General features: G+C 43.4%; 1 protein-coding gene across 2 annotated transcripts in view; it reads left to right on the top strand.

The window, feature by feature from the left end:
- The window catches only part of ZNF652 (zinc finger protein 652), a 53229-nt gene that overhangs the window by 15023 nt on the left and 24996 nt on the right, over positions 1-13210 (top strand). For both annotated transcript variants that reach the window (XR_012898029.1, XM_075911380.1), the window contains exon 2: positions 10930-12075. Coding sequence is in view for 1 of the 2 variants with exons in the window: in XM_075911380.1 (XP_075767495.1) it covers positions 11146-12075 (930 nt within the window). In the remaining variant the exon portion in view is untranslated. The remainder of the gene's footprint in view (positions 1-10929; positions 12076-13210) is intronic.

The following is a 13210-nucleotide window of genomic DNA, read 5'->3' as shown; positions in this document are numbered from 1 at the left end:
GTCCTGGGCTTCCTGGAATCAGCCGCTGATCAGTTTCAGCAGCAGCTGACTTGGGGACATCTGGGGTAGAGCAGCTGGGGTGCTGCCAGGTTGGTCCCCGCAGCGCCCCAGCTGCTCTGTTCCAGGCTGATCAGCGGCTGGAAACTCTGCCTCGGGCTTCCTGTAGTCAGCCGCTGGTCAGTTTCAGCAGTGGCTGAATCTGGACGCCAGTTCCGATTTACGTACAAATTCAACTTAAGAACAAACCTACAGTCCCTATCTTGTACGTAACCCGGGGACTGCATGTATTGTGTTGTCTTAGCTTTTGTGGTTATTTTTAGACAATTTTGTCTACAACATATATAAAAGACTCAGGGATTATAATATTGAAGAGTCCTGAAATAATATAATTTTCAATTTTTCCCTATGTTAATGTAGTGCTTGCAGAAGTTTCCCGATCCATAGATTTGGAGACTACTTTTAGTTACAGATCTAGTTCACAGACATGCTGGAAGAGCCCAACAAGTGGAGTTCCAAAGGGATCAGTTCTGGGACCAGTTCTGCTCTGTTCATTTAATGATTTAGATAATGGCATAGGGACTACACCTACAAAGTTTATGGATAATAACCATCTCGAAGGGGATGCAAGTACTTTGGGAGGATAGGATGAAAATTCCAAATAATCTGGACAAATTGGAGAACTGGTCTGAGGTAAATAGGATGAAATTCAAGAAGGACAAATGCAAAGTATTCCGCTTAAGAGGAAACAATCTCGATTGCACACATACAAATAAGTCAGTAATAGGGATGGGCAAAAAATTTTGACTGGGGGCCACTTCAGAAATGTTTGAAGTAGCCCCGGTCTCCCCTAGAAGGGGTGGGGCTAGGACTCTTCCCTGCTTCCTCACCCACAGGCCCTGATTGGTCTGTGGGTGGGGGAGCATGTGAAATCTTTTCTTGCCCTTCCCCCCCCCCCGCCCCTCCCCTCTGAGCTGCATGCTTCCCCCAGGTCAATCAGGGCCTGCAGGTGGGGGGAGCACACAAAGTCTGCCCCCATGCTACAAGGGAGTATTGCGCTTGCAGGGCAGAAGGAGATTTTGCACGCTCCCCCCCTCCACCCCAGGCCCTATTGGCCTGCGGGTGGGAGGAGTGCGGTGTGTGGCGCTTAGTCAACCGCCAGGGTTGACTCTAAGCACCGTGCGCTCCTCAGTTCCTAGGCCCTGATTGGCCTGGGGGCAGGGAAGCGGCAACACCTCCATAGGCTGGATCAACCCACTTGGCGGGCTGAATTCGGCACACAGAGGCCCTTTTGCCCACCCCGTTCAACAGTGTAGCATTATTGCCAAAGGAGATATCTTTCTGGGATGCATCAGCAGGAATGGGGTAAGCTAGGGATGTGATACCGTAGTCAATTAACCGATAAGCAAAAGTTTATAGGTTAATGCTATGGACTACACGCATCTCCATCTCCCTCCCGCTGCCATTTTTTAGGAGGCTGACCAGGCGAACCTATCCCTGTTGCGTCTCTGCATTTAAAGTGTATTAGGAGCCAGGCAGGCAACCTGGCTCAGTTCCAACTTGCGCCGGGTCTGGGAGCTCAAATCTTGCCCCCTGAACAGGGGCTGCTGCCACTCTGCGCTGCTGCCTCTGTATCAGAAGTAGCAGCACAAGGCGATAGGCAGCTGGTCTGCGAGAGGAGCTGGTTTTATAACCTGGCTCCCCTCGCGGATCAGCCCCCCCCCCCCACACACACTGCTGTCTGGTACAGAAGCATCAGTACAGAATGGCAGGGGGTCCCTCTGGGGTGGAGCTAAGCACACTGGCTGCTGGCCGCATCCCCATGGACTATAGGTTAGTCGAGTAATCATTAAGGATTTATGTGATTAATCAACTATTCAGTTACACTAGGGATGTTAAATATCAGTAAACACAGACACTAGAAGTAATTCTTCCACTGTACTCTACACTGATGAGGCTTCAACTGGAGTACTGAGTCCAGTTCTGGGCACCACATTTCAGATAAGATATGGACAAATTGGTTAAAGTCCTGAGAAAAGCAACAAAAGTGATTAAAGGTCTAGAAAACATGACCCACAAGGGAAGATTGAAAGACCTGGGTTTGCTTAGTCTAGAAAAGAGAAGACTGAGAGGGGGCATTACAGTTTTCAAGTACCTAAAAGGTGATTACAAAGAGGAGGGTTTAAATTGCAGCAAGGAGGTTTAGGTTGGACGTAAAGAAAAACTTCCTATCAGAGTGGTCAACCACTGGAATAAATTACCTAGGGAAGTTGTGGAATCTCCATCACTGGAGATTTTTAAGAGCAGTTTAGACAAACACCTGTCACCAATGGTCTAGATGGTTCTTGGTCCTGGCATGATTGCAGGGGACTGTACTTGATGACCTCTTGATATCTCTTCCAGTTCTATGATTCTATCTCATTGGAACCATTAGAAATATGGCTGCAGACCTGAATTTTAATATTTGCTGTTGTAAAGGTCCTAATGCAAATTAAATTCACCTAACGGTCTTTTGTGCTAAGTCTCTATAGAGGTCTGTTTCATTAATTAAGAACAACTGCAGAATGTGATAGTTCAGTGTTCCGCTAACATGTCTCTTGAAATCTGGCTGGTAATAGGATAGGTTATTCGTTGTACAGCTCTTGGAGCACAGAGGTGGGCAATAAGAGGTCTGTGGGCCACTTATTGCCCACCTCTGTTGTAGTACATCCCATGATTAAATCTGCAGAGACATCCATATTAGATAAGTCAGCGCTTGGTTTAATTTTTCAATAATTTGCTTCAGAATGGAAATCCACAGACAAATCAGAAAAAGCCTATCTCTGGATCTTTTAAGTGGCAGATTTTAGTTTACTACTTGTTTTGCACTAGTACTTTGTGGTTTTCATATGTAAACTAGTTAAGATATTTAACATAAGAACGGCCGTACTGGGTCAGACCAAAGGTCCATTTAGCCCAGTATCCTGTCTACTGACAGTGGCCAGCACCAGGTGCCCCAGAGAGGGTGGACCGAAGACAATGATCAAGCAATTTGTCTCCTGCCATCCCTCTCCAGCCTCTGACAAACAGAGGCCAAGGACACCATTTTATCCCCTGGCTTTTATGCCTTTTATGGACCTAACCTCCATGAATTTATCCAGTTTCTCTTTAAACTATTATAGTCCTAGCCTTCACAGCCTCCTCTGGCAAGGAGTTCCACAGGTTGACTACATGCTGTGTGAAGAAGAACTTTCTTTTATTAGTTTTAAACCTGCTACCCATTAATTTCATTTGGTGTCCTCTAGTTCTTCTATTATGGGAACTAATAAATAACTTTTCTTTATCAGCCCTCTCCACACCACTCATGATTTTATAGACCTCTATCATATCCCCCCTCAGTCTCCTCTTTTCTAAACTGAAAAGTCCCAGTCGCTTTAACCTCTCCTCATATGGGACCCGTTCCAAACCCCTAATCGTTTTAGTTGCCCTTTTCTGAACCCTTTCCAAGGCCAAAATATCTTTTTTGAGGTGAGGAGACCACATCTGTACACAGTATTCAAGATGTGGGCGGACCATAGTTTTATACAGGGGCAGTAAGATATTCTGGGTCTTATTTTCTATCCCTTTCCTAATAATTCCTAGCATCCTATTTGCCTTTTTGACCGCTGCTGCACTTTGTGTGGAAGTTTTCAGAGAACTGTCCACGATAACTCCAAGATCTCGTTCCTAATTTGTCGTAGCCAAATTAGCCCCCATCATACTGTACGTATAGTTGGGGTTATTTTTCCCGATGTGCATTACTTTACACTTATCCACATTAAATTTCATTTGCCATTTTGTTGCCCAATCACTCAGTTTGGTGAGATCTTCTTGGAGTCCCTCACAGTCTGAGAAAAGCACTAAGAAAAGCAATGATTTTACACTAAGAAAAGCAATGATTATCTACATGCAGTGACACTCCATAATTATTCCTATTAAAGTATAGTAGCATCATTACTTTATCACTAATATTGACATGACACAACTTGTATCAAATATTGTTTCATTAACTACCAATGAGTTCTCTTGTGCACCTTTGTTTTATTTCAAGCCACTGTTCTTCAAAGTGTCTGAATATATTGAGGCTTTTGTATCTTTCAGTGTGCCTTGAAGTTTCATGGTAGGTAAAGGAATACAGGTTCACAGAAGCAGAAATTGGTTTAGGAGATTATTTTTTAAAATCCAACATTTGTGTTTTTCAGTTCATAGTAAAGCCTTGTTAAGAAAACCATTCCCATTTTAGGGAAAAGTGGTTTCATAGCTGTATTGATAAGGGGTGTGAAAAAAACACACCAGCTTGTGATATTTGTGCTCTCAAACCCCTCACTGAGCCACAACTGTGCCAATAGAAGAGAGCTTCTGTCTGCAAAGCTGCAGAGATGCTTGCCCTGTAACACTGAACTCCTCCTATTGGCATAAACTTCATCTACACGTGAGTGCTATGTTGATATATGCGGTGCAGTATAGACATAACCTGAGTCAGCTAGTTGGAATCTTTTTCTTTCTCCTTGGTGAGAACCAGTTCTCAGTTTTCAAAACTTTGTGATGGAAGTTGGAGCGCTTCTGCAAGGAGTAGGTAGTAGAGATTAGGACTTGAAAACTTCACTCACTCACTATTTCTTGTGTTGAGTACAGCGCTTTCACAAGCAAGTGCCACCAGTTGTCTACAGTCTAAACTTTATTTTTGCTAGAAACTTATTTTTTCAAAAATCAGTCTTCTGAGTGATAACTGAGTATAAACTCTGTGCAGTGCACTCTTTCCATGTCTCCAGAGAGACCACTGCATTGACTCTATATAGATACAGGCAGTCCCCGGGTTACGTACAAGATAGGGACTATAGGTTTGTTCTTAAGTTGAATTTGTATATAAGTCGGAACTGGCTCCAGATTCAGCCACTGCTGAAACTGATCAGCTGCTGACTACAGGAAGCCCTAGGCAGAGTTGCTCTGCCCCCCGGCTTCCTGGAATCGGCCGCTGATCAGTTTCAACAGGGGCTGAATCTGGACTCCTGGGACAGAACAGCTGGGGCACTGCCGGGTAGGTCCCTGCAGGACCAACCCGGCAGCACCCCAGCTGCTCTACCCCAGGCGTCCCACAAAAAAAGCCTGGTCTGCTGGGGGGGGGGGCGCACTAGCTGCGCCCCCTCCCCACCTAGCAGACCAGGGAGACCCGAGCAAAGCCGCGGAGGCGCAGAGGTCCCGCCGCCTCTGCGGCTTTGCTCCTGTCTCCCTGCTGTGCTGGGGGAGTCCCCCCCCAGCACAGCAGGGAGACAGGAGCAAAGCCGCAGAGGCGGGGGACCCTGCCGCCTGTGCGGCTTTGCTCCGGGGCAAAGGAGCAAAGCCGCATGGGCAGCGGGGTCCCGCTGCCTGTGCGGCTTTTCTCGGGTCTCCCTGCTGTGCTGGGGGGGACTCCCCCCCAGCACACCAGGGAGACCTGGAGCAGCTTTTCTCGCCCCGGAGGACGCGGTGGCGGGACCGCTGCGCTCTGGGCGGTCCCGCCGCCCGCGAGCTCCGGGGCGAGAAAAGCCCCGTTTGTAAGTGCGGATCCGACATAAGTCGGATCCGCGTAAGTCGGAGACTGCTTGTACTCTTAGGTTTGCAAAGCTGAAGCAAAGTGAAAACAGACCAGTATCTTCGGCAGTTAATCACTGCTGATATTGGGGAAATTCTATGGATAGATGCCCAACTGGTAAGAATTAAGTCACAGTCACTTCTGGAGCTTCCTCCAGTGCTATACATGGCTGTGGAGTGGTAGAGAATGTTTCATTTAGTCTTCCATGGGAGCCTCCATAAGTCATCCAGGAAAGGGACATAATGGAGCATGCCCCCCTCCATTTGGACTGGTAGCATAAGAATGAAGGTCACTTGCGGAGCAGGCGCTGTGTGCAGTATTTGTCAGCTACGCAGCTGTCTGAGTCATGAGAACCGTGCTAAGCAGGAATAATTGTTTAGTATTTTTCATCCATAGATCACAATGTTTTACAAAGGTGGGATGTTATCTTCATTTTACAGATGGGGAAATGTTGTGCAGAGGTCACTTGTCTCTGGTCGCATGGTGAATCAGTGGCAGAGTTAAGAATAAAAGCCAGATTTTCTCACTCTGGTCTCAGCCATACTACTCTGAACAGTGGTAATTTAAAATGTATAGTCAATAGCACTCTGTACATTAGACTCAGGCTGGTCTTGATTGATTCAGTAGGAGCTGTTTGCAAAGTTGAAACAAATAATTGTTCAAGTTCCTTGCAGGGTAGATTTCTTTTTCTATTTTTAGTACAGATAACATGAAGAAATGTGGTTTTTCATTAGAAGTAGCAAAAGCATTGTATGAAATGCTCCTCCCACGTAGATGCTTCCTCCACCTACACATTTGTCTGCAAGTCAAGATTTGGTGCACTTGTTTCTGGGTTTTATGCCTTTAACTCTGGTAACCTCACTTTTTAGTTTTTTCCAATTTAGTCTCTGAATACAAATTTCCTAAATGGCAGCAGGTGCATCATAATTATTCATTTCATCATCATAATTAAACAACTTCTCCAGAGCTTGAAGTGAGATGTACCTACCCAAGCATTATTTTGAAACAAGATATCTGAGTGCTCTTTTAAAAAGTGAGCCTGTGTTTCTCCTATTTGTCATTTGATGGGAAAAGCATTCTTTCAGAGTCTGAAGAGGTCTTCATGGTCTGAGACAGCATCTCACTTTTTAAGAAACAGAATTTTTTTTTTGAATGTTCACAACTAAGATTCCTATATTTTTGTCAACAATTGCTAGTAAGGGATATATTTTTGCACTATTTCTTTTCAAGCTGTTTACATCAATTTTCTGATGCAGTGCATTGTTTGTATTAATGTATAAAGTCATTACCATCTGTGTGTGGCAGTTAATGAAATAATTTTGTTCGAAAGTTGTGGGTCCCTGGAGGGTTGCAAATATTATATTCAAAGTGAAACTAGGTTACTGTTTCTGCAAAGTGCAGTGGTTTAAGACCAAACAGCTTTTGATACCATTCAAAATGAGTTCTTTTGCTTTTGAAGTGGTAAAATGTTCATATAGGGTGGTTTTTATTATATAGAATGTTCCTAAAATAATCAGAGGTGATAAACACTTTTAATTTATATGAAGACAAAAATTCCTCTATGTTCAATGAAAAGGTAATTTTATTTTTCTTCTAGTTTATAGCAGTATTTTAAATTATTTCAGGTGTTATATTGTCATTGATTATATATACCGCTAGTTTTAACCATACAGTTTAGATCTGTTCAATGACCTTATGAAATACCTAGGTATGGTTTTCTTTTATGACAAACACATTTTGCTTAGTTATATGACAGATTTGTTACATTCTGTTGAAGGAGTGCTTTATGGTAGATTTCACACTTTGTTTGGCAGACCACTTTGTAAGTACCTCTTTGGGCCCAAATTGCCTTGCAGTCTCTCATCTCCTGCTAGGGATGTAAAATCTTGTTTAATTGGTTAATCAGTTAAATGTAATGTTTAACCACTTAACCAATTAAAGGAGGAGTGGGGGAACCCCTCTCCTTGCCTCTGCCCCCCTGCCACAGAGAGAAGCTGCTCTGGCCAATCTGGAGTGTCCCTGCCTGCGGTGCCATGGATAGGAGTTGCTCTGGCTGGGCTAGAGCACCCTCTGCCTGTGCCACACCTGGGCCACACCTGTTAACTATTCACATCCCTATTCCCTGCACGATTTGTAGACCATTGGTAGTCTGTATCCCTCTAGGAGAAGCACCACTGGTATAAAGAATTTGTTTACCATAAAATCTTTTACTCAGATAATTTTTTTCTAGTATTTTAATTGAACACTTTAAGGTGTTTGAATAAAAAATGCAAAATATGCCGCCTTCTTTATATAAATTTGTATTCAGCTGCATCTGGAATGAAGTTATCATATTTGTGGCTTTGAGAATGTTTTTATTATTAACTCACTGTGGAAAGAAGTGTGTAATAAAATGTACAGCTGTATTATAGTATTCTTCCTACTTAAGTCATGTTTAGTTTTTCCTTTATGAAGCCAATTTAGTGCATGTAAATGGTTCTGAATTGTACCAAAACATGCTTTGCTCTGTTAATGGGATGAGTATTGCATAGGAATAGCATCATAAGTGTCACTATGTGGTGTTGTTAAATCAAAGTTGCCTTAGAGGTAGAAAGTTTTATAATAATCTTCTCATAGCAGAAGTTCCTTCCTAACTTCACCAGTTTAGTAGTTGGTGTTTCTCATTCTCCCAGCTTTTTGATTGCTCCTTTTTTGGTGGTTTGTCATCCTCCCTTCTCCTTCCTATGGGCTTCTCTCAGGCTTGTCCTAGGATCCCTCCCTCTGCACCCTCTCTAGGTACTGTTGCTTTCGTGCATGACTTTTTAACACTTACATTTATGCTGATGTCTCAAATCTACTTCTCTATATTGTCCATTCAATCCAATAGCTTGTCTTGACTTTCTTATATTGAGTTCTTGGAAATGTCATCTTCTGAGTGAGAAATAAACTTGAAGTTCTGATTACCAGTGGTAGAGATCATGTGCAGTGTTCCCTCTAATCTTTTCTATCAATGTGAAGAATACATTTTTCTACATGAACTGGAGCATGTACAAATGTGTACCACCAATAGAAACACATCTGTCTGTGGGCCCTCCGCTAATCAGCTGGGCTGCATTTAAATCTCTCCTGAGTGGCCATAGAAGCACACCGCTTACAGGGAACACCAATCACGTGGTATTTTTTGCAGGAGGAAGTAGTAGCATTAACTCTGGTGAACTGGTCAAACTCCAACTCTTATTACTGCAAGTGAAATTTAGATTGATAGATTGTCTACTAGATTGGGACATAAGTGACCATGAGACAGGGCACAAGCTGAAAAAGATGAGAATAGGTCCTTTAAATGGAAGTTATATGAAGAATCTGTGAGGTGGAAACAAGCAACTGGACACATGATGTCTTCTAATTTACTGCTGCAAGGTGAAAACATTTTCAGTGAGACTCATGCATATGAACATTAATAGAATTTCCTTTGGCACATAATCAGTTTGCATTCTACCACAACCTGGAGGGTAGAAGAGGGAGGAGGCTGCATAGAGATGCTTTCTCAGTTGTTCGACAGAACTTTCCTGTCTGGTGACACATCTTATCTAGGCTGGCATATGTACAGAATTCTTCATGGCCTTTTTGATCTGAGATGTTCTTGTTCTGGTGTAACTTTTTTGCAGCACATTGAAATTGTCTACTTGGTGTTACTGAGCACGGCAGTGAGTTTGATGACTTAAAGTTGACCTGCAAAAGGGAGAAATAGGCTCCGAGCCTCTTTGGCTTCTTTTGATACAGATAGAAGATTTGAAAAGATTATATGCCCACCTTCCTCCAAAAATACTTTGTATTTATCTTTGATAAATCTGAAATATTTGTATTTATCTTTGATAAATCTGAAATATTCGATTCTCAGGTTTTGTTGGAAGATCAGTTTAGATGTAGTCTCACATGAGCATTGCAAGATTTCTCAGCCCTTACTTGTGTGCTGAATCTTTAACCAAACTACACCGGAATGAAAATCACTTCCCCTCTCAAGTGATTAGGTTTAATAACATGACTCTGCCATCCTGTCAGTTTTCCACCTTTCCATAGACCTCCAGGAAAACAGAGTACATCACTCGTCAATTTTTAAGGCAAAAGATAAACAGAAAACAAACATTTTGGGGGTGAAGGAAAGAGGTTTGACGAAGGCCATCATTCAGGATGCCTTTAGACATAAGTTTAATTTAGAAAGATACCCACCATCTTTTTTTATTTATTGTGCATGGCCTTTATCACAAATTGTCGACTATAAGCTATGGATCTAATGCAGGCATGGGCAAAATACAGCTTGTGGGCCAAATCTGGCCCGCCAAGCCACTGGATCTGGCCCACAGATGCTTGCCTCACTTCACCTGCACGCAGCTCAGAAATGCAGCTGCGGGACAGTTTCACTTTAAAAACTAAGACCAGAGGAAAGGGGAGGAAAGCTTTAGGATCTGCTTCCACCCCCAGCACGATTCCATTGGCTGGCTTCTGGCCAAAAACTGGCCATTGGGAACTACCTGTTTCAATAGCAGGCAGCCACAAAGCACAAAGGGCTTGCAGTGATTCATAGAGTACATTGCTGCAGCCTGTGCAGAGGTGGGGCAGGCAGGGAGGCTAATTCAGGAACTGGCTGCTGGCTGGTAAGTCTCCTTGCCAGAGCCTGCCTCTGGCTCCGCAGCCCCTCCTTTCTCTACCCTTATGCCTCCTACTCCACATACCCAAATCCTCTGTCCCCCTCTTGCACCCATACCCCCTTCCAGATCTGGCACCCCAATCCCCTACTCCAGATCACAGTCCCCTCCTTCCCTAGCTCACAACCCAAACCCCTGCACCCCGCATACCCCAATTCCGTGCCCTAGGTCACAGTCCAGCCACCCCAGTCCAGTGCCTCAGGTCACAACTGCTTTCTTCACCCAAACTCCCTTTACCTCACACTCCCTTCTTCACCTAAACTCCATCTCAGACCCCACACCTCTTCCATTAATATCATGGAAGAGTGCAGCCCTTGACCACTTTCCAAATTCTTGGAGTGGCCCCCCCATCAAAAATTATTGCCCACCCCAATCTAATAGCATGGTCCAGTTTATTTTAGATTTTGAATGGTCTCCTCTCTCACGGTCTGCTGAGTTCTACTTAGTTGCCAATAATTAGTGGAATTAAGACTTTTTTGATTGTCAGTATGAAGAATAGACCAGTAACCATAATGAATAATTAAGCGTTGATATGGGAGATCCTGTTCTCTGTAAATTGTACATAAGGAAAGAAAACAAGGAGTTTAGAGGATAAATTTCTTCAATTGTTTTTAAAAACACTGACTTAATTTTCTCCATTTTTTTTTTTTTTTTTTGTAGATAAAATGTTTGGAGATTGGTTGGCTACTTTCTTCAGAAGAATATTTACTACTGCTCTGCTTTTGCCATAATACCAGAATTCTGTGATTCAAGCTTCAGTGCTAAACACCAGGAAAAATCATATTTTAGTCTTTCTGTCTAGATGGAACAGGCATCGTTCTTGAAAACTCATCATTTTTCACAGCTACTTGATTTTTCTGGGATCAAAGGTGCTCAATGAACCAGGGCCACCCCCCAATGAGTCAAACAGCCAATTCTTGCCAACAGCTGATTGAAAACTGTGCCGGGCAGGTGGCAGGGATGGCGCAAGAGGAAAGCCGTCGTGGTCAAGTGCCACCCACATTTTATCATGCTGCCAGTCAGGAACTTGATCTGTCCACCAAAGTATACAAAAGAGAGTCAGGAAGCCCTTACTCTGTGTTGGTGGACAGCAAAATGGGTAAACCACATCTCCATGAACGGGAGGAGCAGCCATATTTCAGGGAGAACAGATCGGTGGGAGAGGTCCGGGCTGTGAAAGAAGATAGAGAGAACTCTGACGACTCTGAGGAGGAAGAAGAGGAGGAAGATGAAGTGACTTACAAAAGGGAGCAGATTATAGTGGAGGTAAACCTTAACAACCAAACATTAAATGTTTCAAAAGGGGAGAAGGGTGTCCCCTCCCAGTCCAAAGAGACTGCTGTTCTTAAGACCAGCAGTGAGGAAGAGGAGGGTGACAGTGGGGAAGAGGCCACTGAAGACAGTAATGATGATGAGGAAAATGAGAGGCAGAAGAAAAAAGAGAAAAGAGTGGAAAAAGTTAGTGTTACCCAAAGGAGAACAAGGAGAGCTGCATCTGCTGCAGCGGCCACAACTTCCCCTTCACCCAGAACTACAAGGGGCCGTAGAAAGAGTGTGGAGCCCCCCAAGCGTAAGAAGAAAGCTGCAAAGGAGCCCAAGGCACCTGTGCAGAAATCAAAGTGTGAAGAAAAGGAGACTTTGACCTGTGAGAAGTGCCCCAGGGTGTTTAACACACGCTGGTACCTGGAGAAGCACATGAACGTCACTCACAGGCGTATGCAGATCTGCGACAAGTGTGGGAAGAAATTTGTTCTAGAAAGTGAGCTGTCCCTTCACCAGCAAACAGACTGTGAAAAAAACATTCAGGTAGGTTAGTTCACCTGCTTGCCAGATATCCACGCCTTCTGGTGTGCCCCGGATACAGCTAGTGGACACTTCAGAGAGGGAAATCTTTTTATGGAGACAAGGTCCCAACCAAGATCTACCTCTACCTGTCAGCATTTCTTGGTGTCTGCCAGAGGAAATAACTTGTTAGGGACCAGAGGGTGCCCCATGTGCTATTTTAGCAGAGTTCTTGCTAGGATGAATCAACACTGTGGGAAGATGCCAGACCAGTTTTTAACAAACACCAGATACAAAAATAATGGGTTGAATACGTGTCTGCAGTGCATCACTTTGTACAAAATAGGACCAGATTTTTCAGAGGTGCTGACCACTTGCAGCTTCCAGTAGCTTCAGACAAAGTTTTGAATGCTCGGCACCCTTGAAAATCAGGCACGTAAATGCGTAAAGGTAAGAATTTCAGGGGAGAACAAAATGATGACAAGTGTTAGGAAAACAGCAATGTGTAGCATGTTGGCTATGAGACACAAGTGACCTAGAAAAATTGTAACACCTTCAAGATGTGAAGAGTGTTAATATGTCACCTTGCTTTCTGGGTCACATTAAGATGATGACTGTGTCAAGTGGATTTGATTTAAATGGTATTTGTATACATGTGTGCAGATAAGTGGAAATCCTTCTAATGAATGCTAACAGTGAACCTGATCATAAAGCTGCTCATTTCTGCAGTACTACAAAATCTGAATAAATAATAGATTAGCCTTTTAAATTTGCTGTTGGTCTGCATCTCACCAGGAGGTTTGCCATTTTTAGTTATACACTCAACCAGGGAAATCTTTACTGAGAGTCATTTTACATTTAAATTATGGAACACAATTTCTGAGCTTTTGACTTATCTTGGGTAACTTGGTCTCTGCTCATAGGTATACATGTTATCTCATAACCATGAACATTGTTTTATTTGGTGATTTGTCTTGCTTTGTTGCCTTGTTAAAGAAAACAACACAGTGCTGCATCCTAGTGGTGAATATGCTGGAATTCAACTTTAAGGTAGTTGAAATATTAAAAGGCAGAAATACCACCAAGAGAAGAGGGCTTTTGCTTAAGAATATTTATATTTGGCTGAAATGTGCCAAGATATTGGCGTACTCCAGAATTC

This window comes from Pelodiscus sinensis, chromosome 29 (genome assembly GCF_049634645.1).
Source record: "Pelodiscus sinensis isolate JC-2024 chromosome 29, ASM4963464v1, whole genome shotgun sequence".
NCBI classification, from domain to species: domain Eukaryota; kingdom Metazoa; phylum Chordata; order Testudines; family Trionychidae; genus Pelodiscus; species Pelodiscus sinensis.
The sequence above is the reverse complement of the archived record's forward strand: the minus strand, read 5'-3'. Positions and strand labels throughout refer to the sequence as shown.